At 64.9% G+C, this 22,277-nt stretch overlaps 11 protein-coding genes across 11 annotated transcripts; 5 read left to right on the forward strand and 6 right to left on the reverse strand.

The window, feature by feature from the left end:
* Positions 1-3: 3 nt before the first annotated feature.
* DUS4 (tRNA-dihydrouridine(20a/20b) synthase [NAD(P)(+)]) lies at positions 4-1,075 on the reverse strand (the record flags this gene model as incomplete). Its single annotated transcript, XM_060268178.1, has 3 exons — positions 4-40; positions 89-183; positions 206-1,075. 3 exons carry the CDS (start codon positions 1,073-1,075, stop codon positions 4-6), a joined length of 1,002 nt encoding a protein of 333 aa, XP_060124161.1.
* An 18-nt stretch (positions 1,076-1,093) lies between these two features.
* On the forward strand, positions 1,094-1,617 carry MJAP1_004262 (uncharacterized protein; the record flags this gene model as incomplete). The annotated part of the gene is made up of 3 exons (XM_060268179.1): positions 1,094-1,128; positions 1,151-1,226; positions 1,249-1,617. 3 exons carry the CDS (start codon positions 1,094-1,096, stop codon positions 1,615-1,617), a joined length of 480 nt encoding a protein of 159 aa, XP_060124162.1.
* Positions 1,618-2,027: 410 nt separating this feature from the next.
* MJAP1_004263 (uncharacterized protein) lies at positions 2,028-3,363 on the reverse strand (the record flags this gene model as incomplete). The annotated part of the gene is made up of 2 exons (XM_060268180.1): positions 2,028-2,100; positions 2,147-3,363. 2 exons carry the CDS (start codon positions 3,361-3,363, stop codon positions 2,028-2,030), a joined length of 1,290 nt encoding a protein of 429 aa, XP_060124163.1.
* A 230-nt stretch (positions 3,364-3,593) lies between these two features.
* On the reverse strand, positions 3,594-8,102 carry VPS10 (vacuolar protein sorting/targeting protein PEP1; the record flags this gene model as incomplete). Its single annotated transcript, XM_060268181.1, has 4 exons — positions 3,594-3,629; positions 3,652-3,862; positions 3,885-4,208; positions 4,231-8,102. The coding sequence occupies 4 exons, from the start codon at positions 8,100-8,102 to the stop codon at positions 3,594-3,596; spliced, it is 4,443 nt and encodes a 1,480-aa protein (XP_060124164.1).
* A 74-nt stretch (positions 8,103-8,176) lies between these two features.
* Positions 8,177-9,565, reverse strand: MJAP1_004265 (uncharacterized protein; the record flags this gene model as incomplete). The annotated part of the gene is made up of 1 exon (XM_060268182.1): positions 8,177-9,565. One exon carries the CDS (start codon positions 9,563-9,565, stop codon positions 8,177-8,179), a length of 1,389 nt encoding a protein of 462 aa, XP_060124165.1.
* Positions 9,566-9,729: 164 nt separating this feature from the next.
* On the forward strand, positions 9,730-11,829 carry MJAP1_004266 (uncharacterized protein; the record flags this gene model as incomplete). Its single annotated transcript, XM_060268183.1, has 1 exon — positions 9,730-11,829. The coding sequence occupies one exon, from the start codon at positions 9,730-9,732 to the stop codon at positions 11,827-11,829; it is 2,100 nt and encodes a 699-aa protein (XP_060124166.1).
* Positions 11,830-11,849: 20 nt separating this feature from the next.
* On the reverse strand, positions 11,850-12,639 carry POP3 (ribonuclease P; the record flags this gene model as incomplete). Its single annotated transcript, XM_060268184.1, has 2 exons — positions 11,850-12,444; positions 12,467-12,639. The coding sequence occupies 2 exons, from the start codon at positions 12,637-12,639 to the stop codon at positions 11,850-11,852; spliced, it is 768 nt and encodes a 255-aa protein (XP_060124167.1).
* A 69-nt stretch (positions 12,640-12,708) lies between these two features.
* Positions 12,709-17,188, forward strand: LTE1 (Guanine nucleotide exchange factor lte1; the record flags this gene model as incomplete). Its single annotated transcript, XM_060268185.1, has 2 exons — positions 12,709-17,135; positions 17,158-17,188. The coding sequence occupies 2 exons, from the start codon at positions 12,709-12,711 to the stop codon at positions 17,186-17,188; spliced, it is 4,458 nt and encodes a 1,485-aa protein (XP_060124168.1).
* A 164-nt stretch (positions 17,189-17,352) lies between these two features.
* Positions 17,353-19,193, forward strand: MJAP1_004269 (uncharacterized protein; the record flags this gene model as incomplete). The annotated part of the gene is made up of 4 exons (XM_060268186.1): positions 17,353-17,369; positions 17,392-17,446; positions 17,469-17,788; positions 17,816-19,193. 4 exons carry the CDS (start codon positions 17,353-17,355, stop codon positions 19,191-19,193), a joined length of 1,770 nt encoding a protein of 589 aa, XP_060124169.1.
* On the reverse strand, positions 19,194-20,255 carry YEA4 (golgi uridine diphosphate-N- acetylglucosamine transporter; the record flags this gene model as incomplete). The annotated part of the gene is made up of 1 exon (XM_060268187.1): positions 19,194-20,255. One exon carries the CDS (start codon positions 20,253-20,255, stop codon positions 19,194-19,196), a length of 1,062 nt encoding a protein of 353 aa, XP_060124170.1.
* A 57-nt stretch (positions 20,256-20,312) lies between these two features.
* On the forward strand, positions 20,313-22,254 carry ARE2 (sterol O-acyltransferase; the record flags this gene model as incomplete). The annotated part of the gene is made up of 5 exons (XM_060268188.1): positions 20,313-20,584; positions 20,607-20,906; positions 20,929-21,769; positions 21,792-21,929; positions 21,952-22,254. 5 exons carry the CDS (start codon positions 20,313-20,315, stop codon positions 22,252-22,254), a joined length of 1,854 nt encoding a protein of 617 aa, XP_060124171.1.
* Between the last annotated feature and the right edge of the window lie 23 nt (positions 22,255-22,277).

A 22,277-nucleotide genomic window follows, 5' to 3' on the forward strand; every position in this document is an offset into this window, starting at 1 on the left:
GAATTAAAGTAGATCGACTCGGCCCGGCTGGGGATGCTCTCTTCGAGCATATAGGCAAGGTGCCGGCTGGGTGAGCGAGAAAACGTACTGGAACAGCGCCACAGGCAGGCCCGTCGCAATGGCCTTTTCCGCAAACGCGGCCACGGCCGCCGGGGGGGTCTTTTCGTGCCCGGAAAAGAGCGCCTGGGTAAGTTGAAGCACGTACGGGGTTCGCAAGCAGGCCGCGCGCGCTCATCGCGCCGCGCGCGCCGGTCGCCGCACGCCAGTGCTGTGCGTCGTCCTTGGTCCATATGTCGCCGTTGACGACGGTAGGCACAATGCCGCCCGCACCGCCATCCCCAAAGATCCAGCCGTCGCCGGGCGCAGTGCCGCGTGCAGTGTGCAGACCGCAGGCGTTCGCCGCATCGATCGCAAACTTGACCGCGTCCAGGTCGACCGGATGCGACGCCGAGGGCTGGTGCCGCGTGCGCCCGTGTACGGTAATCATCGAGGCGCCAGCATGCAGCGCATTGCGCACAAGCGCATCCGTATTGCGCAGGTCGCTGTCGACGCGGATCTTGACACTGACGCAGTATCCGTCGCCCAGGCGCCCTTTGATGGCACGGACCATGTCGCGCACCGTCTCGGGCTGGCGCAGCAGGTAGGAGCCAATCTGCTCGGAGTATGCCCACGCCTGGGGACACCCGCAGTTGAGGTCGACGCCGTCTACAAACGGGCTGATGAGCTCGGCGGCGTCGGCGAGCGGCGCGGGCGTGCTGGCTGCCAGCTGGCACACGAGCGCGCCACGTACACGCACCGGCGCATCGCCTTTGCGCATGTATCCATAGTCGGGCCGCATCGTAAATACGCCGCGCTCTTCTGCATTGGTGCTAAAGTCGGCGTCGCGCGCCTGCTGGTTCCGACTAAATTCGCTGGCAAGGATCATGGGCGTCGTCGTGATCTGCGTGTCGTACTGCGCGACCAGCGCGCGGAACGGCAGCTTGGAGTAGCGCACCATCGGCGCACACACATTGATCTCAGGGAAGGCAGTGAGCAAATGGTGCGGCGGCAGCGCCAGGGGCGCGTCCGCCGACATGGTGTCTTTCTCCACACGATGAAAAATCAGCTGCAGGACGCCGCGCGTGTGCGGTAGGTGGTCTAACTGATGCAGAGCCTCGATCGGGTCCTCGAAGGAGGCCAAGTGTGCGCTGGACGACAGTAACGAGACGTGCTGGACGGTGGAGCTGGTAGGTGCATGGACTGACGCAGGGCTCGCCGAGCACGTCGGCAGCAGCGACGCTCACCTGTGTGCTGAGCGCGCCGATCGCCATCAGCACGCTCCAGGCGCTGCAGTGCACGTTTGCCGGCGGATTCGCTCCGATTCGCGTCGTGTCGATGGCGGGCTTTACAGCGCCGGATGCGCCAAAAGACGTCGCGTGGGTCGATCTCCACGAAGCGTACCCCGCCGACGGCAACATGGCCCAGCGTTTTGCGTACGATGCGGCGCACGTCCAGACGCGCCTGGCCGCACAAGAACACGCAGAGGCCGCGTGTACGCACCTCGGCGTGCGCCTCGAAGGGAGTACAGATGGATTCGGGCGCGTTATCGTGTATAGCCTAGGGATATATGATGCATAGAACGTCGGGGTATCGTGCTTATGTACATTAAGCATCGCCGCGCGCTCGCGACGTAGGCGAGGGCGGGAGCAACTCTGGAGGTATGGGGCCCAGTGGATCGGGTACAGACGCCGAGGGCGATGCAGGTGCCTGGGGCGGCGACGCGTTAGGAAGCATGGGGGCCGGTGGGCCCGAGGAGCTCGAGGGAGCATGCGGGGTGCTCGGGCGTTCGTGAAGAGGGGCGTCCAAAGGACGGGCATCCGAACGAGGAGCGTCGGTAGAAGCATCCATTGGAGGATCCATGGACATGTGTGCAGCAGAAGCATGCATGGGAGCATCGTGAGACAATGGGTCGACTGCCGAGGTATCCAAAGCAGAGGCAGTCGGTGCCGAAAGAGCGGCAAAAGATAAAGGTGCCGATGACATAGTGGTCAGAGAAGGGGCAGAGGGAGCTGACGGGACAATGGGGGCAGGGGGAACCGATGGCGCAAAAGGAGCAGATGCCTCTGCCACAGAGACCGTCGGCTCCACTGGTGCAGTCGGAGCCGACGGTACGCCCCGATCCCCATCTTCCTCGCCCATGCCCTCTCCGGGCGGAGCCGACGGCGCGCCATATACAGGCAGCGCATCGCCTTGCCATGCCCACTCGTCCGGCGCCGAGGGCAACAGCGACGCCAGCGCCGCACGCTCCGCCTCGGCCTCGGCTTCCTTCTCATTCGACTGCGAGTGGAATAGCGGCGCATCGTACCGTGCCGTAGGCGGCACGGCGATTGGCGGGGCAGGCAAGCCCGATGCATACCGCTGCTTGCCTTTGCCACGCTCGAGCGGCAGCTCTGCCTCGGACGCCGCGTCCATCGGCGGCGCACTCGGCGGTGCACTCGGTACGCTGCCGAGTGCGCTCGGCGGCGCGCTCGGCGCACTCGGCGGCGCACTGGCTGCCGAGTGCAGTGCCGCGAGGACCGACTTTTCGTCTGTCGCGATATGCGCAAAAAGCTCGTCGGTCCCAGCGACGTCGTCGTCGGTCGTCGGCGCGCGCTCCGGGCTCGCCGCACGCCGCTTATCGGCAGCAACCGATCGGCGTGGCGACGTGCTCGCCTCGGCAATGTATGCCGGTGGCTGAGCGACCTCGTGCTCGATATGCATCGCATTCACCGCCTCGACGTCGCTGCGATCGGCGCGTGTTGCAACGGGGTACGGCGCATGATCGGCGTCCCCTGGCAGAGGCACATCCACGCGCGGCCCCAGCTCCGGGAGCGCCTCGTCGAGGCGCGGCGCCAAGGCCGGCGCCGGCTCCGGGCCCGGGAGCGTGACGCGGACCTCCGGCGACGTTGCATTCGCGGCGCTTGGCGCCTCGGCGCGTTCAACTTCTTCATGGGCAGCATGTGCGCCCTGTGTCGGACCCGTCTCGACCGGTTTCGAGACGCGCCGCCGCCGCAGCGCGCGCGAAGCGCGTCGCGGCGCGCGTGCGAATCGGATCGACGGCCCTCGTTGCTTGTTCCCCCGCTGGAGCTCGGATGCGATCGTGTCGATGCGCGGCAGCGCCTCTTCGCCGTCCTCCGAGATGCCTGCATTGCGATCCCGAAGGAACACGGCGAATCCGATAATGAGTACAATAAATATCGCGAGGAATATAGAGACGATCAAGATTGCCTTGCGCTGAAACCATACACTGCGCTCCTCGTAGTTCCATATAGTAAAAGGCCCTTGGAATTCGCTCTGGCGTGTCAGATTAAAGCACGACGCGTTGTGCGCCGTCATGGACGACATCGCCATCGAATGGATCGGCAGTGCGGAATACACGAGCCCGGCGGGTGACTCGACCGGGCGCGCGGCGGCATGCGGCGCGGCACCCGCGACAAGGAGTGCCGCTATCTGGGCTAATCCTGGCGGCCGCCACGGCCACCAGGCCAGCCCCCCTGGATCGGTCTGCGCGCGCACCACGACTTGCGCCGCTGTGGACGTTGCGGAGCGCGACGTGGTGTGTCACGTGCTATACACTATGGCTCGGCCTCCGAGTCGTAGCCGCGGAGGATCTGGGTCAGGACAGGCACGTACCTCGGCGTCTTCGTCGGTCGACAGCATGTGGTAGCTGGAGAAAGGACGCTGGGAACGCCGGCGCAGGTAGTCGCGCACGATAGGAATGTGCTCGCCCAGTTCCTGCGCGCGCGCCCACGCGAGCGACGCGAGGCCCCCGACAAAGCCCGCGAGCAGCCCGAGGTGCTCGCGCGCGTCGTGGTATGCGGCGTGGTCCTCGAGGCGGAGGGCGCTGCGTCAGTCGTAGAACGTACCCGTACTGCCCAATCTCGCCGTTGGTCCACCAGTAGGCGGCCGCGAAGCCGATCGCAACGGCTAGCAGCAGGATCCAGAGCCACCAAAAGAAGCCGTGGCGGATCGGCGTGTGGGGACAGCGGTGCTGCGCGCCGCGGTCGAGGCGGAGGCCGCCAGTGCACACCGAGATCGGCACCTTGCGCACCGCGGTGCGCTCGTACCAGTACCCGTCGTACTCGGGCGCATTGCGCGCGCACTGCTCCTCGACCGACGCGGCGAGCTCCGCGGTGTTGACGTACGGCACGCACTTTTGGGTCGTGGGGTCGCGGTAGTGGTTGAATTCGCTGGGTAAGTAGCGCGACGTACCATTCAAAGTCCGCCTCGGTGCACTGGCACTGCCGCTCCTCGATCTTGTCGGGCAGCGCGTCGCCGACGTAGCACGCGCGGTCGCGCTTGCGGCGCCAGTACCAGCGCTGCGCACCAAACAGGCACCGCTCGTCCCGCTGCTCGCCGGGGCTCCAGCGCTCAAAGTCGTTGCGATCCTCGCTCTTGCGGTCAAAGACGCACTTGCGCGGGAGCACGGCGGTAAAGTCGAGCATCACAGCGACCGACTGCTTTTGCACCTGCGTCGTCTGGCCAAAGAGGACAAAGCGGCGCTCGGACTCCTCCGGGAGCGCGTCGATCGTGGCGACGCGCATGCGCTCCCCGAGCTTGAACGACTTCCACGAGAGGCCCTGGTCGAGCGTGTAGAGCACCTCGTCTGTCGGCCGCTCGTCGTCGACCAGGAGCAGGATCGCGCCGTGATCGGCCATGGCCCACTTGTGCGCGTCTTTGTGGACCTCTTCCCAGGTAAAGCCGCCGTCGCGCGTAAGGAACGTGTCGCAGTCGCGGTAGGGCGCGAGCGCACGCCCGACATTCCCTGTGCCGAGCATAAAGCCCGTCGCAGCGGGGGTGCTCGTCATCAGGCGCAGGTCCGGACGCTCGAGCAGGCCGTGCAGGTGCAGACTGCACCCCACCTCGTTGCACGCGTACGGATTGCCGTGTGAGTCGTGCACAGGCGGGGTCAGCGCGTCCCAGTGCCCGCCGTCGTTGTGCGTGATGCGCGTCTGGAGCGCCTTGAGGCCCGAGATCGCCGCCTCCTCCTGGTTGCTCACGACGTTGGTGAGCGCGATGCCGTGGATGCCGCGCATCTTTTCAAAGTCGACGTAGCCCAGCGCGTTGCGGTTCACGCCTTCCTGCGAGAGCGCATAGTAGGTCCCGTTCGAGTTGCTCTTCACCAGGTCGCCCCACTGCCGCAGCGCGCTCTGCTGGGGAGAGACGTGCATAAAGACGGCACGCGTGACAGAGTCCAGGACCGTGTACGCGTGGCGCTCGAGGTCGAGCTGGGGGGGAAGCTGGATCTCCGCAAAGCGGTGCGCGTCCATTGAGACGTGCATGCGCAGCGCCGCGGGCACGCCGACCACTTCGGCAACGTGCAAAAACTCCTCAAAGACGGAAAAGCCCAAGACGTTCTCAAACAAGACGTGCTTTTTGCGGTACAGATCGTTGCCGAGCACCAGCTGCAGCGTACGCTCGGGCCTCGCCGCGAGCGGCTGGCTACCTTTCTTCTCCGTGTGGCTCTCGCAGAGGATCGCGCGCGTGTCGGCCGCGGCAAAGTGCGTGTCGCGCAGCCACGCGCACTTGCGCACGTACGTGTCAAAGCGCGACCACTGCCGGCCGTTGTTCAGCGAGTAGTACGCCTCGGTATGGCACGCGCCGCCCGGCGTCTCGCAGCCGCGGCTTCCGGTCCAGATCAGCCAGTCGGGCTGCGTGGGGTGGAAGTCGAGCGGGGCAAGGCCAAAGACGTTGGGCGCAAGCGGCGCGCTAAACCATTGCCAGTGCACACCGCCGTCGGTGGTGTAAAAGACGGCCTGGGAATCAGACACGATAAACGCGCGCTGCTTGTCGTGCGCATGGGAAATCAGCGCAAGCGCTTTCCGCTCCGCAAAGCGCGCAATCAGCAGCTTCAACTCGTGCCACGTCCCGCCGTCATCGGCCGACTGGAAGATTTGGCCATCCATGAGCCGGACGACGACGTGCGGCGAATTGGCAAAGTGCAGCACGTCGGCGATCGCCGAGGGGAACGCAAAGCGCTGGTGCTGGATCGCACCGGCAGCGGGCGGCGCGACTTGCGTGCACGGCCGCTGGACCGGCGCGTCGAGCGCTTTCTGGCCCGCGCGCACCTCGCACGTATTACCCGGTACCTTGCGGTAGCCCGACGAGCCCGTAAACGTGTCGCCTTTGCGCTGGCACGCGCCGGGCGGCACGGTAATCGCGCCAGACGGCTCGCACTTGCCCGAAGGCGCGCGCACAAAGCCAAAGTCGCACTCGTAGTCCGCCTCGGTGCACTGGCACGGATCGACGTGGGCAACCGGGTCGTGGAACTTGTCGAGCACGACACAGTCCGCGTCTGCCTTGCGGCGGCGGTACCACTGCCGGTGTCCCATGAGGCACGCGCCGTTCGGGCCCTGGGGGTACCACTGCTCAAAGTCGCGCGAGCCGCACTTGCGCTTCTTGAGCGGCGCAAAGTCGACAAACAGCGCCGCGTGCCGCTGGCTGTCATCGCCCGCGCCCCGAGCGCGCGATCCGATGAGCAGGAACTTGAGCGCGGTGCTATCCGGGATCGTCGTCAGGACAAACGGTGTGATCGTCGTGCCGAGCTGGAGCGTATGCCATGTCTTGTAGTTGAACGAGTAGCGCAGCACGTCGGTCGCACCCGTGTCTGGCACAAGCACTAACAGGCCGCCTTGGTCGCCAAACTCGTACTTGTGAGGATGCCGCGCGACCATGGTCCACGTCGCGCCAGCGTCCGTGCTCAAGAACGTGTCGCAGTCGTCGTACGGCTTGAGCACCTCGCCCACGGAACCGACGCCCATCACGAGGCCTGGCGCCGAGGACGAAAAGGTGCGGCCCAAGTTGTGCGGCTGCACTAGCGCATGCAGGTGCAGTGCACAGTGCTCCGGATCCGCCGTGTTGCATCCGATCGAGTGCCCGTCAACGTCTGTGCGTGGCGCCGCGAGGTACGTCCAGTGGCTGCCCTCGTCGTGCGTTACCTTGGTCTTGACGCGCGCAAGCGCCGCCTCGGTGCGGATGTTGGCGATCGCAACGCCGTCAATGTTGGCGAGGTGCTCGTAGTCCACAATACCCATCGCATTGCGCTGCGTGCCGTGCAGGCTAAGCCCAAACTGCGTCCCCGAGCTGTCGCTCATGAACAGAGAGCCGGTGTTGCTTGCCGCGTCGAGCACGTCGACCAGGAGGTGGAACTGCGGCCCATCGAGGATCGTGTACGCGCTCTCGTGCAGGAGCTGGCCGTGCGGGAACTGCGCCTTGGACCACGTCTCTGCGTCGAGCGAGACGTAGAGGCTGAGCTCCTTCCCCCGCCCTTGTGTCGGGTCCTGCAGTGCGGTGATCAGGTAGCGCCGCGACGCGCCGAGGCCCATGAACCCTCGTGCGTCCCGCCCGAGGCCCAGGTCGACGATGCGCCGCGTCTTGAAAAAGTCGTCGCTGGCCCACATGCGCGTCTTGCTCGCGCTCTGCTGGCCTGCCGGCGCATTTTGGTGGACGCTCTCGTCCCAGGCCAGGCAAAAGATGCGCGTCATGGCGTGCTGCGGCACGACGACCTCGCGCGTGGTCTTGGCCCAGTTGCAGCGCAGCACGACGTCCATCGCCTGCTTGACGTCGGTCGCAAACGCGTCCGTGGTATAGTAGGCGACGTCGTGGCACACGCTTCCGCGCAGCGGCGACCACTTGGAGCATTTCCGGCCCGTATACAGGATGTACGTGCGGTGCTTCTCGTCCGCGTGAAAGTCGAGCGGGATGCCTGCGCGCACCGCTGGGGGATCGGGCGTCCTGAAGCGCTGCCACGTCGCGCCGCGGTCCGTCGTGCGCCAGTGCTCTTCCGCATTGGAGAGAATAAAGGCCTGCTTTGGGTCGTATGGGTGCTCTATCAAGAGCATCGCCTTGCCCGACGGCGGCCCGCTCACCGCCTTCCACGACTTGCCCTCGTTGTCGCTGCGAAAGACGGTGCCCGACTCGGCATCGTGCCAGAGCACGACGCTGCTGTCGTCAAAGTAGCTTAGCTTGCTGGGCAGATTCGCAAAGTTGGACGCGGTCACCGTCGGTGTGCGCGCCCCGACGCATAGCGCAAACGCCAGAAGCAGGCAGGCGAGCACGCCGCGGTGCACGCTCGTCGTCCGCATCGCGCACGGTCGTCCAAGGCAAGCCGCCGCAGCACGCCACGTGGCGAAGTGCAAGGGTATAGCAACTACGGGCATTACTGAGAGACAAACATCGAGCGTGAGATAGGGTTCGCCGTCGGCGAGTTTGGGCGTTGCTCTTGCGGCAGCATCATATTAGTGGTTGGACTCGGCTCTTGTGCACCCTCTTGGCCCGGGCGGGGCGCGCGGTTCGGGGATGACGCGCGGTCCGGTGTCGAAAAAAAAATCTCGGGTCCCTGCGTAGGAACAAAACGTTTTACGTCGGACGGCATGGCGCCCATAGGTGCAGGCGAGACGCCTTGGTGTACTTTCATATCGTACTGGTACGGGCTGTTCGCCGTTTGTGGCATCGCACCAGGGAAAGCAGGATGGACGGGGGTGAGCGGTGAAGCGAGCACGCCCCCATCAATGCGGGTGTCATGCGGCGAGGGAATTGGCTGGGGAATACCCATCATGGGCGGCTGAGTATTTGTAGGCGTCGTCGGCGTCGTCGGCGAATGAGCGGGCGCGAGGAAGTTGGCATTCATTGGAACAGGAAAGGAGGACGCGGGATTCGGCAACGGAAGAGACAGGCTCGGTGGCGCAGGCTCTGGCACGCCATGCCCGGGGGGTGGCGCCGAGGGATGGATCCCGTGCGCATGCAGCATGCGCGACGAGGCATCCGGCATGGGCACGCCGTGCATCTCCCCGGCTTGCACATTGGCGAATGTGTCAGAGAGCCGCCTAGGCACCGCATGCTGGGGCACGCTGCTTTGTGCAGGAAGATCAAGTTCCAGCCCACTGCTCCAACGCCGCGCAGACGCCGGTTCGGGTACGGGCATCAGCGTGGCGGCAGACTCGGCGCGTGGCGCGCCCCAGTCATTCATCCGCACCCCGCTCGTGTCACGTTCCGCAGGGAAGTAGGCAGGCATGCCAAGCGTGTGCGAAAAGGCACGGCGCTTGCCCAAGCCCTGGTACATGTCGGGGGGTGCGCCACGCGAATCCGTCACCACTGCCGGCGGCGCGAGTCCGTGGCCGCGTGGAGACACATTGTCACTTGCGGGTTGGCCCTCGGGATTGTGTCTCCGACTGTCTAGACGCGCGCGCGAGCTCGCGTGCACAGCGCTGTGCGTGCGCTCCCTTTTGAAGGACGGTTCTGCCGGGGCCTGAAGACGCTCGTCGTTCTCGTCGCTCTTTTCATCGCTGTCGTGCGAAAAGTGCTCGGGTCCACGCTTTTCCACAGTCCCATTGTACTCCGTATAGCGCAGCAGGAACTCGTCAATGTCTCCGGAGCAAAACTCGGCTAGCTTTCCATTCCGGCCAAAGACCATCACGGCGATTTCCGAGTCGGTGAGCACCGCAAGCTCATACGCCTTCTTGAACAGACCAAACTTGCGCTTCAGATAGGTGGCAGAACGGTTGCGCTCGCCCTCAATGGGCTGGATCTTGATCTTCTTGCGTCCCATCCCTGGTACGGTGCAAGCTACGGCGCGCTCGTCTCTGCGGCCTAAGCTCGGCACCGGGCGGTGATTGGGCCGAGACCACGTGGCGATACACCGTTTCCGATCCGGCTTAGTCACCCGAGGCGGTGCTGCGTGTGGCCCAAGCGCTTCGAGTGAAAACGACGGCCATGGCAGCGACGCTGGTGGGTGCGCCGCCCCAGTACGCGACGAACGACTGGGCTCAGATAGGAAATGAGCAGGGGAGGCCAGGCAATGCTGGGCCCTCTGAAAAAACCCAGGGTTATGAAGAAACCGATCTCCAGGGCGAACTGACCGACGACGAAGACCTTTTTGACTGGGACATTGACGAGGAAGACAACGGGCAGCCAAGCGAGGCAAAGGTGACGCGCAGGCGCAAGCCGCTGCGTAAGCTCGTGTATGCAGTGACGCACACACCGCCTGTTGTGCGCATGAGCATCCTCGCCTTGTTCGGTGGCATCATCTGCATCATCCCGTTCATTGTCACCTACACGCGCTTCCGCAACCAGCCGCACTTTATCGAGGCGGAAATATGGAGCGTGTGGCTGACCATCATCTGGGTTACTTCCGTGGCGACCTTTTTGATTTTTGGCTGGATCCCGCGTGCGGCGCTCAAGATCGCCGAGGTCGTCTTTGGCAGGGTGCCGGATCTGTACAGCGACGTGGTGTCGATCGTTGACGGCGTCCTCTTTTATATCAAGCTGGTTTTCTGCACGGTGTGGGCGTGGGTGAGTCTCAGAGGCACGATCTCGGTGGTGCTCAAACTCTCGTCGCAGACCGCGGAGCCGGACTACTTTGGTACGATCGCCAACATTATCAAGGCGCTCTTTGCGACGTCCATCATTGTGCTCGCGGAAAAGATTGCGCTCAAGCTCATTGCGCAGCACTTTCACAAGACCACGCTGCGCGACCGTCTGGAGCAGAACCGCCGTGCATTCAAGGTGCTCACGAAACTCCAAGGCACCCGCAAGTGGCCGGGCATTCTCAGTGCGAACCAGCTGCGCTCGCGCGCCGCGACCTTTACCGACAGCGCGCGCCGTACTTTTGGGCGCGCGAGCGGGGACACCTCGGCGCTGAACACGAACGGCATTGGGACGCCCGCCGCGGAGAGCGCTGCCGAGGCGCTGCGCCAGCCGCGCAAGCAGACGTTTGTGACGCAGCTGCAGACTGCGCTCGCGTCTGCGGCGCGCAAGGCGCAGCTGTCAGACATCAACATGCCCGAGTCGTCGCTCGCGGCGCGCCGCCTGGCAAAAGAAATCTTTGTGGCGATTTCCAAGAATGGCAGGACGATTTCGCCGGACGACTTCTTTCCTTTCTTCAAGTCACAAAGCGACGCGTACGCCGCGTTTGGTATCTTTGACGAGGACCGCAGTGGCGAGATCTCGCGTGAAGAGATGCGCTCGACGCTGCAGCGCATCTTTGAGGACCGGACGATGCTGAACAACAGCATCCAGGATATGCGCAGCGCGTTCCGCAACCTCGACATGGTTTTGCTCTTCATCGCACTGATCATTGTCATCTTTATTTGGCTAGTGATCTTCACCGGCGAGCAGACGATTTCGAATTTGCTGCCGCTGTCGACAATCATTGTGGGTTTCTCATTCGTGTTCGGCAACTCGGCCAAGAACATCTTTGAAAGTATGATCTTCATCTTTTCTACGCACCCTTACGACGTGGGCGACTTGGTGTGCATCAACGATACGTGGATGTTTGTCACGGCCTTTGGCATGATCTCCACCGAGTTCATCACGGTGTGGAACCAGGTGACGATCACCCCGAACGCCGTGCTCGCCCAGTCGACCATCTTTAACGCGCGCCGCTCGGCGTCGCAGTATGACATTATCAACGTGAACGTGGGCTTCGACACGCCAGTGAGCAAGCTCGACGAGTTCCGCGAAAAGCTCACCGAGTTCTGTGCCCAGAACGACAAGGACTGGGGCGGCGGTCTCTTCCTGCTGTACGACTCGGTGCGCAACATGAACTGTATCTCGCTCATTATCGCCGTCGAGCACAAGGGCAACTGGCAGGACTGGCTCGGCCGCTGGATGCGCCGAACCAAGTTTATGCGCTACATGCGCGACATCGCGCAGGAGCTCGGCTTGACGTACAACCCCCCGCAACAGCCGATCTCGTTCATCCCCGACCGCGCGAACCAATGGAAGCCGACGATGCGTTACGACAACGAATTGCTGTCGACCTTGCAGGTGCCGCCGACCACGCAGGTGCCGCCTTCTGCAATGGGACAGTAGTATGTACATGGTATAAATGATTATGAACCACGGCTCCTCTGCACGCGCTTCTTTTCCTGGTGTGCTTTGCGCGACGCCTTTTTTTGTGCTTTGGCCTCGTTGAGGTTGGCGGGCGTGCTGGACACGACGTGCTTGATGCGCGGCGGCGCCAGCGCCGCGGTCGTATCGAGCCATTTCACGCGGAATCCGCTCGCGACATACTCGGGGCCAAACGCGGACGCGGCACGCTGCAGCAGGCGCTCCAGGCTCGGAAACGCGGTGGACAGCAGCACGACCGACGCACGGCGCACATCGAGCGCGGTCGAGAGCAAGAGCTCGGCGCCGGGAGCGAGGGGAACAAGGAGGAGCGGCGCAGAGGGCCGCACCACGGCATTGTAGCTCGCAACTAGCATAGGAAGGTGCGCCGTGAGCGCAGTGTTCTCGACATCCCCTTCGCACACAAAGAGGATGCGGGGCAGGGGGGGTTCCGCGGCGTCTGTGCGGGCCGCATCGATGCGCTCTTCGAGCGCGCGCGTCGCCGCATTCAGGCCGACCGTGGTCCCTGTGCGCTCTTCAGCAAGGCCCTCGACGAGCGTATGCAGAAGCATCTCCGCATCGGCCTTGGCAAGCCGCGGCCTGCGTCAGAAAAAGGACCTACCCATGCACGACGTACGGCGAGGTAAGCACCGGCCGGAACACGGCGCGGCGCTGGGTACCCGTACTCTCTCCCTCGACTATATGGGACACGATCCTGGCATCCTTGCCTACTTGCTTCGCGCGATGACGCTGCGTATGCGCCTTCGCATGCGTCTGCGCCTGGCCAGGACGCATCGGGGCGGAAGAGTGGAGGTGCGTCCCTTGCCCGGGCGGTTCTCTCCGTCCAACGTCCGGCGAGCGAGGATGTTCCTTCGCAAGTCGCGTTCGATTGAGCAGCTGAGTGCTAAGGCACAGCGGCCAGATGCGAATGACCAGGCCGCGGCACCGAAAAGCCCACGCCGGCTAAAAAGCAAGCGCTCCCTGCGCCTCTTCCGGTCCCCACAGCCCGACGTGGAGCCGATGCCAAGCCACGACACCTCGTCACCCCGCATTGGCGATGGCGACAACTCGCGCGCGCGCCTCTTTGCGCAGGGGCAGGCGAATGCGGGACTAGGTATTGTGCAGTCCGGCGGCGGCGCTTTTCCGTCGTCGGCGTCGTCGAACCTCGGCGACACCCAGTTCTTTTCCGAGTCGCGCGCCCCGGGTCTGGGCATGCGTCTGCCGCCGCAGCATAGGAACACGAGTGGCGAGGCACCGCAAACGCCGGTGCAGACCTCGTTCGATGCACATGCACAGTCGCAGTCGCCCTCGGTCGACATTGCATCGCTGCAGCTCAACCAGACCTCGCCGGGCATCCACTCCCGCATGCAGGCCTCGCCGCAGCACCAGCCGGGGCCCAGGTCGCCGATGCAGGCCGAGGTTGCGCAGAACCGGTACGGAGGGGGGCAGGCTGCGCCGCAGTACAGGCAGTATGTGCCGCCCCAGCCTACCTCGCCCCAGCAGAACCAGTTGACGCAGACGCAGTACAGCCAGGCGCCGGCATCCCAGCAGGCACAGTACACGCAGGGAGCGTCGCCTCAGCAAGCGCAGTACACGCAGTCTCCGCACCAGGGACAGTACACACAGCCTCTGTCGCCTCAGCAGGCCCAAATGCAATATGCGGCACGCCAGGCCCAGTACACTCAGCAGGCGCAAGACAGGCTCGCGCAGTCGCAGGTGTCGCAGGCCCAGCAGCTGCAGGCTCAGCAGGCTCAGCAGGCTCAACTGATGCAGGCTCAGCAGGTCCAGCAGAGCTATGCACAGAGCCCTCAGGCCTATGCACAGAGCCCTCAGGCTTATGCACAGAGCCCTCAGGCCTATGCACAGAGTCCCCAGGCCTATGCACAGAGTCCCCAGGCCTATGCACAGAGTCCTCAGGCCCAGGCTGATGTCAAGGCTCCCCAGTCTCAGACCTACGCCCAGGTTCCCCCGTCCCAGGCCTATGCCCAGAGCCCCCCGTCCCAGGCTTATGCCCAGAGCCCCCCGTCCCAGGCCTATGCGCAAGCGCCCTCTCAATACACGCAGGCGTCCCAGACATATCCCCAGACCTATGCGTCTGCGCAAGCCCCCCAAACCTCTCTCGATCGCTCTCCTTCGGTGCAGCCCTCTAATACGACGCAGCCGACGCAGGCTCCCAAGACCCAGCCGACGCTCGTTCAGCAGCTCCAGCCTATGCAGCCCCCGACGCAGCTGGTGCAGTCGCTCCAGGCGCAGTCCCTGGACCGCCCCTCGGCCAAGGACCCCCACTCGTCCGAGGCCGAGCGCATGGCGATCCAGGAGAATGCGCGTGCGCAGCAGGCCCTCCAAGAGTACGCGCGCATGCAGCAGGCCGCGATCGACCAGGAGCGTGCGCGCGACGAGCCCGAACCCCCCCGTGCCTCGACGCCGATCGCCGCCAAGGGCGATGTGTCGGACGCGGCGGATGTATCGCAGCCGAGCATTGTGCCCGCATCAGAGGACGAGATGCTGAACGACGCGCGCCGTGGCTACCCCTATGGCATGGACACGTCGCTGCGTCCCAGCTTTGCGTCCGAGGCCAACTGGCCGCGCACGGTCGACATTGACGAAAAGGCGCTGCTGGAGAGCGAGCGGCGCGCTCATGCCGGAGTCGCGATGCCGCCGCTGCACGTTACGAGCCTGAACAGCCTTGGCCCCGAGGTCGGTGCGCCGCCGGTGCCGGCGCGCGACTTGGTCACGCCGACCGACGAGCGTGTCCGGGCCGCAGACGTGTCCGGCGGGGGGGCGGGCGCATCGGCCAGTGCGCTCGGCGCGCCTGCCAACGTGTCGGGCGACGCGCTCGGCGCCACCGAGCCGCCCGTGTCGGCGACGCTGAGTGTCGCACGTTCCGAAGGGATGCTTGGCCCCCACATCCTCCTGTACGACGACCCCTGCACCGCGTCCGCCTCGCCCGAGACGGCGGTCGCGTGGACGTACGATGACTGGTTCCTCGAGGCCGGCACGCCCGCGACGCCCGGCAGCGACGACAATGTGACGGCCGTCGTGGGCAGCAGCAACACGACGCAGGTCGCGCCGGACGTGTGCACGCACGCGCTCCCCCTTGCCGTCTTTAATTCGGCGCTGCGCCCTGTGGAAGGCGAGGAGTGCGTGTACGACATGGCGTCCAAGACGGCGCGCGACGCCCACGAGCTCGTTCCCCTGCACGCCGCCGACGCCGCGACCGCCGTGATGCCGATCACGGTGCGTGCGCGCAACCACGATCTCTTCCCTGCGAACCGGCACGTGGTGCTGGCCGCGACGCCGCGCCGGCTGGTCGCCGAGATGACGACCGGCTCCTCGCCGGGCCTGATGGAGGATGTGCTGCTGGCGTACCGCACCTACTTTAATGCGATCCGCCTGCAGGACCTGCTCTTTTCGCGCTTCGAGTGGGCGGTGCGCAAGCTGGAGCGCGCACCGGTGCGTGCGACGGCCGTGCGTGTGCTCAGGAGCACCGAGCATGCGCTCGGGCACTGGGTCAAGCAGTACTACGACGAGGACTTCGCCGACGACGAGCTGCTTGTCAGCCGCCTCGTGCAGTTTGTCAACTCGCAGGCGCAGCGCTCCGCGCACTGGCCCGTGAGCGGCACGGACGCCGAGGTGCGCGAAGGCGCGGTGGCGCTCTGGCTCCTGGTGCAGGACCGTGTGCCCCAAGAAGCGCTCAACGAGCTCGACATGCACACGCCCGATGTGCCTGCGCTGCGCTCGTCGCGCTCGTCGCCGAGCCTGCGCAAGGTGCGCTCGATTACCAAGCTCTTTGGCCGCGAGAAGCGCGCGGAGGACTCGCCGACCAACTCGCCCGCGCTGCGCTCGCGCAAGGAGGGCTCGGGGCGCGGCGCGCACACGCGCGGCCCGTCGAACGTGTCGATCGCCTCGGCGAGCACTGCGACGGGCCACCAGCGCACGCTGTCTGGCAGCGGCAGTCCCCACGGCCACGCGCGCCGCCCCTCGACGCAGAGCCAGTGGGAGAGCCCCCGCGGCAAGGCCGAGTCGGTGTTCCGCATGGGCCGCCGCTCGAACCTCGGCCTAAGGCGCAAGCTGCGCCTCGGCGAGAGTACCGAGGAGCTGGTCGCGCCGCGCGACGCCGAGGCCGAGAGCCTCGAGCGCTTCTCCTTCCGCAAGTACGAGCCCCCCGCGGAGCCCGACATGCCGAGCGACGCGCTGAGCGACACCGCGTCGGTCGACCCCGACGCCGCGCTGCAGCGCCTCGAGGACATGCTCGAAGGACGCCCGGCCGGCAGCGAGGTGCAGCGCCCAAGGGACGGCCCGATCCAGTGGATCCCCGCGCATGCAAACGCCTCGTGGAAGGACGCCCAACGCTACTCGATGCTCGCCGCGGACCGCGGTCCTCGCGCTGCGCCGGCCGCTGCGCCGACGGGCTGGTCCGAGCAAGGCACGCTCCTCCTCTCGCAGCGTTCCAGCACGATCGCACGGCAGCTCACGACCATCGAAAAGCAGCTCTTTAATCTCGTCCACTGGTCGGAGCTGACCGATTTGAGCTGGGACCACCACACCGTGCAGCAGGAGCAGTGGCAGCGCGAGTACCAAGAGTACGTGACGTGGCGCATCACCGCTGTGGGCAGCTCGCATGAGCAGCTCGTCCCGCCGGTCGACAAGCGTGGCGCAACGCACATCCTCATTGCGCGCTTCAACCGCGCCTGTGCGTGGGTTGCGAGCCACGTCGTGATGACCAAGGAGCCGACGGAACGTGTCGCGATGCTCTCCAAGTGGATCCGCATCGCATGGGACTGCTACCTGCTGGGCAACTACGCAACGCTGTGCCAGATCCTCTTTGGCCTGCAGTCGCCGTGGGTCGCGCGCCTCCAGGCGTCGTGGCGCGGCGTGGGCGCGTGGGAGATGCGCGTGTTTGACGCGCTCCGCCGCTTCACGTCGCCCCGCGACCAGTTTACGCAGCTGCGCCAAGCCATGCTCGGCGCGCTGGCGTCGCACGCGGATGGCCATATCCACGTACCGTTCTTTGGCACGTTCGTCTCGGACCTCGCCGCAAACGACGCGCTGTCGCTGTACATTGACTCCTCCCTCACGCCGAGCATGCTGCCGTTCTACGACGACCAGGAACTCTCGCAGTCGTGGGACACGCTCGTCAACCTGTACCGCCTGCGCATCAAGGCGATGATCGTGCGCGACTTTGGCACGCTGCAGGAGCAGTCGCAGCGCATGCAGGACGCGCCGATGGAGTTGCCTGTGCTCGCCGAGGCCCTGCAGCTCGACACGCTGCCCGCCGCCCAGATTCAAACGTACGTCGACTTACTGACCCAGCGCCTCACTCGCTTTGGAGCCCAATGCATAGAATGTGTATACATCAAAAAGAGTCCAGACAAGTGGGGCGGACCAGCGCGCAGATCGGCGCGCAGGCGGCCTGCGCGTGCACAAACGTAGCGCCGCCAGCACCCTCTCCCTCCGGCACGTCTCGGCGCCGGAGCCTCCTCCACCTGACGCCTCCACTCAGGCACGATGGAGCGCCAAGTGCAGTACGTCGCGCTACTAACCCAGGGAGCTCCAAGGGATCCTTGGGTGCACGCCCGAGCAGGCCGCCGCGGCCTTGCGGGTACGTCGCGCGACTCACACAGGAAACGGGCGGCGATATGGATCGGGCGATGAACCGCCTGCTGGACGGCGAAACGCCGCAGCCGCCGGCCCTCCCGGCGCCGGCAGACGCGCCGCAGGGCCCGCCCGCCTCCCCGGCGTACGTGAATCCCGACGACGAGGATGCGGAGCTGCAGAAAGCGATGGCCGCCTCGATCGCGCCGCCTCCGCAGCGCGATACAAACATGTCGGAAGACGAGCAGCTGATGCGCGTCCTGGCCGAGAGTGTGCAGTCCGAGACGCAGCGCGATGCCAAGTTTGCGGACGAGCACAAAGCGCTGGACCGCCTGCGCACAGAGGGCGGGTACGTACTTTTTTTCCGCTGACGCAGCCCGGTGGCGCTCGTTCCGTCGGTTCCGGTGTATACCGCCGTGGCGCTCGTGCTCGAGGCGCTGTATGCGATCCCCTCGGCACGCGACGCGTTCCTCGGCTTTCCCCTGCCAGAGCATGTCACGTCGGTAAGCAGCTACTGGGCCGGCGCGCATGCCGCGCGCACGCCGAACGAAACGGCGATCCCGGTGCAGGCCTACCCCAGTGTCGTGCTTGTGCAGCGTGTGCAGACGCTCTTTACCGTAATGCAGCACACGTCGCGTGCGGCGCTCGTCCTTGGCGATATCGTCGACGTAGTGCCCCGCGACTATATGCTGCAGGCGAGCCGCAACGCCGAGATGCATGTGCTGCTCGAGGTCTTTCTCGAGTCGCTCGTGCACGCGTATCTGGAGGCGATGCTCATTGCGGTCGAGACCATTGTGTGCTCGTCGCGCACCGCCACTGTCGCCGCGCGTGCCGAGCAAGCGGACCACGACCGCGGCCTGTTCCAGTCGTATGCCACGACGGCGCTCGCCGCGCCCGAGGACGGTGCGACGCCCGGCGAGGCGCAGCCCACGGCCACCATCACGCTCGTGCACAGCGAAACGGACACGTTTGTGCGCGCGTGTCTCTTTTCCAAGCTCATGGCGAGCAGCGAGATGGACTCGCTGCTGATCACGCGCCCCGCCGACGTGCTCCTCCTCAATGTGCAGCATCAGGCGGAGGCTGCCTTGCCGCCGTTCCGCATCGAAGAGTCCATCTCGCTCGACGCTTTCCTGTGGCACACGCGCCGTGGCGGGCGCATCGATAACGACCCCCGCTGGCAGCAGCTGCAGACGTGGGACGACGAGAAGCTCGCGCTCGCGCAGCAGCGCGCGCGCCTCGTGGCGCCGATGGGCAAGCCCGTGCACGAGCTGCTCACGACCTGTGCCAAGGTGCGCGCGGCCGGCGACCAGTACGCCGAGCTGGCCGACTGGATGGGCGATGTGCAGCACGCGCTGCACTCCGAAGTGCAGACGCTCGATGTACGCCTCGGCGAGCTGCACGACGCGATGCTCACGACGCGTGCGGCGCTTGTGCGCGAGCTCGATGCGGCGGCCTCCGAGACGCAGGAATATGCGTACACGCTCTGTGCGGTGCTCCTCGCGAGCCGCCAAGGGGACTGTGCGTATGTGCGTGACGGCGAGCAGTGGTACAAGCTCGAGCAGGGCCGTGCGGACCGTGTGTCCTTTGACGACCTCGCAAGCGACCGCCGCGGCCTGGACGAAGGCCGCGGCGTGTCGCACCTCGCCTATGCGCGCACCGGCGTGCCAGCGACGCCCCTGCGCCAGGCCGCGATGGCGACTGTCGAGGCGGTGGCCAAGGACAACACACATGCTACCGAGACTCGATGTACATAATTACTGCGCCTTGGCGCGGATTTTGGGGGGTCGCTGCAGCCCGCCGTATGTATACCCAACGGTACCGATCATGACGGCTGCCGCGCCGCCCCATAGTGCTACATTGCCGGTGTGCCCGTTCAGGAGCACGACCGAGACGACCAGACTCGCGGCCTTGCGCACGACCAGCACGAGCGACACGCTGAGGCTCGTGACGCGCGACGTGAGCCGGTTCACTCCGTTGACACACAATAGCTGCGTGAGGACGTTGAGCGCGAGCACGACATAGTACGACGGAATGTGCATGCCCCACGCCTGCAGGCCGATCCACTGTGGCCGCGTCGCATTCGCCGCGCGCACCTGCTCCGACAGGCTGCGCGTGTGCAGCAAAAAGAGCGGCAAGGAAAAGAGGTGCGAGTAGAGCAGCGCCTCGTGCCAGTGCTCGCGCCCGTAGATCGCATAGGTGCGCTCCTGAAAGATGCCCATGATCCCGGACGAGAGGAGCGCGAGGCTGAGCAGGAGCACGCCAAAGCCGTAGTCTTCTGCCGACGCGTGCGAGGCGTGCGAAGGATGCGAGGCCGAGAGCGTCGCGACCACGACGCCGGCCGTGACGAGTGCGACGCTGAGCACCTGCAGCGGTGCGTACCGCTTCTTGTCGATCAGGTATCCAAGCAGCATGTTGACGACCATCCCCCCGCTGCGAAACACAATGTGGACCGACATGGGGATGCTATAGGCAAACGCCGTGTTGTTCAGCAGACTCGTCGTAAAGTACAGCAGGACCTGTACGAGCCATCGCCGCAGCGGCACGCCCGGCTTCTTGATCACAAGCATCTCCATGCCATACACACGCCGCCACTCGAGCTGGCCGAGGAGCGCGACGAACGCAGTGGCAATGAACTGCACGAGCGTCAGCAGCGTTCCTGACGCAGGGAGCTGCTTCGTGGTCAGCTCGAGCGCCCACGCATTCGAGCAGCACCCGCCAAAGATCAGCGCAAGAATGAACCCAAACTCGCCGACCACCGCTTGGACCACGTCCAGCGTCAGCCCGCGCTGCGCGCCTTGGCTCCGTGCGCTCGCCATGCCAACAACGATCGCAAAGTGGCACGTGCTGCGTCGCCCGTGCACGTCATCCCCACGATGGAAGAGCGTGGAGCGCCGCGGATTGTCGCGCCTAAAGCGACGCGCGAGCACACACCGCTGCCCGAGATCCGGGCTACCGATGCAGAGGGTCACGCAAGAGAGCCCGCGACAGGTCATAGCCTGCCCGTGCGCGACGTGCCGAGCGAGAAGAGCCGCAAGTCGCCCTTGGCGCGCGTCGGACGGCAAGGCAAAAAGATGCTGCGCAAGGTGACGCACGTTCCTCGCCTCTCGCTGCTGGACAGGACGAATACGAGCTCGGCGCAGGATCCGTACGTCGTGAGACTGACACAGGTTCCGTGGCTTCTATATATTGTTCTGGATCTTTACGGCGCTGCTGGTGCTGAATGCGTTCATGGCCTCGTTTCAGTCGACGGGGCAGGTGCTCAGCATGACATTTGCGACACTCATGAGCCGCGACGCTGGTATCCTGGCGGTGAGCGACGGCGTGCTCGTCCTTTCTACGTTCCTGAGCGTCGCTTTTATCAAGGTGCTCCACCGCTTCCGCCTGCCGTACGCGGGCGGAATCTATGCGCTGCAGCTCCTGTGGTACGTCGGACTGCTCTATGGCGTAATTGAGTGGATCCAAGTGCGGTACGTATTCCGTCTCACACAGCGAATGGCCCTGGGTCCAGTCTGGCTTCTTTGTGCTGCACTCGCTCGTGATGATCATGAAGGTGCACAGCTACTTGTCGGTGAACGGCATCATGTCGGACACTTTTATCAAGATGACGCGCCTTGAAAAAGAGCTCGACAAGAAGCTTACAGAGCTGTACCAATGCGACATCGACCAGGCCTGGAAACGGGCCGTGGCTGCGACCGGGGTGCGGCCCACGGCCACGTTGGCCGCCGTGCTCGACGACAATACGCCGACCGAGGACCCATTCGGGGTGTGGGCCTCGCGCACAATGCAGGCGAGCAGCTCCATGGTGCGTGCCCAGGCCGTGCTGCCGAAACTGCACTCCTACCTACCCCGCGCAATGTCGCCCATGCCGGAGCACCGCCGGCTGGTCGGCGCGCTGGACTCGGACACGCTGTCGGACCACCCCAAGAAGGAGGAGGTGAAGCTGGAGGACTGCGACTTGCGCGATCCCCATCCGTTTGCGTGGCACCCAGACGCGACGGTGCGCGATCTGGCGATGCAGATTGGGCACCAGCGCGAGAAACTCTACGCCGAGCCCGACGGGATCCAGGACCTCGGCCCAATGTGGCCGGCCAACGTGACGGTGGCCAATTTTTGGGACTTTCAGCTGGTGCCGACGCTCGTGTACCAGCTGCAGTACCCCCGCACCGAGCGCGTGCGGCCGCTGTACGTGCTGGAGCGCATCCTCGCGACCTTTGGCACGTTCCTCGTCGTGTACGTGATCATGGTCAACTGGATCATGCCCGTCACGCTCACGCCCGTCACGAACCTGCTCGAGGTGTTTGTGCGTCTCGCGATGCCCATGATGCTATGCGTACGTGTCCCTGCTCACACAGTACCTGCTTATCTTTTACCTGATGTTTGAGTGTGTGTGCAACGGCTTTGCGGAGCTCACGCGCTTTGCCGACCGCGAATTCTACCAGGACTGGTGGAACTCGGCGTCGATGGACGAGTTTGCGCGCAAGTGGAATCGCGTACGTACCTGCGCTCACCCAGCCCGTTCATCACTTCCTCCTGCAGCATGTCTATGTGTCGATGATCTTCAACTGGGGCCTCTCGAAGCACACGGCATCGCTCGTGACCTTTTTCCTGAGCTCGGTGCTGCACGAACTCGTGATGATCATTGTCAGCGGAAAACTACGTGGCTATCTGTTCTTTGCTCAGATGTCACAATACCCCTTGATCCTCCTTGCTCAGACCCCACTGATCAAAAACAATCGCTCGCTGGGCAACCTGATTTTCTGGGTGGGCCTCATGATCGGCTTTCCCCTGCTCAACATCGCCTACCTCGTCTACTAGCGCCCGTGCGAGACCGTAGATGT

Source organism: Malassezia japonica, chromosome 9, assembly GCF_029542785.1.
Source record: "Malassezia japonica chromosome 9, complete sequence".
In the NCBI taxonomy this organism is placed as follows: domain Eukaryota; kingdom Fungi; phylum Basidiomycota; class Malasseziomycetes; order Malasseziales; family Malasseziaceae; genus Malassezia; species Malassezia japonica.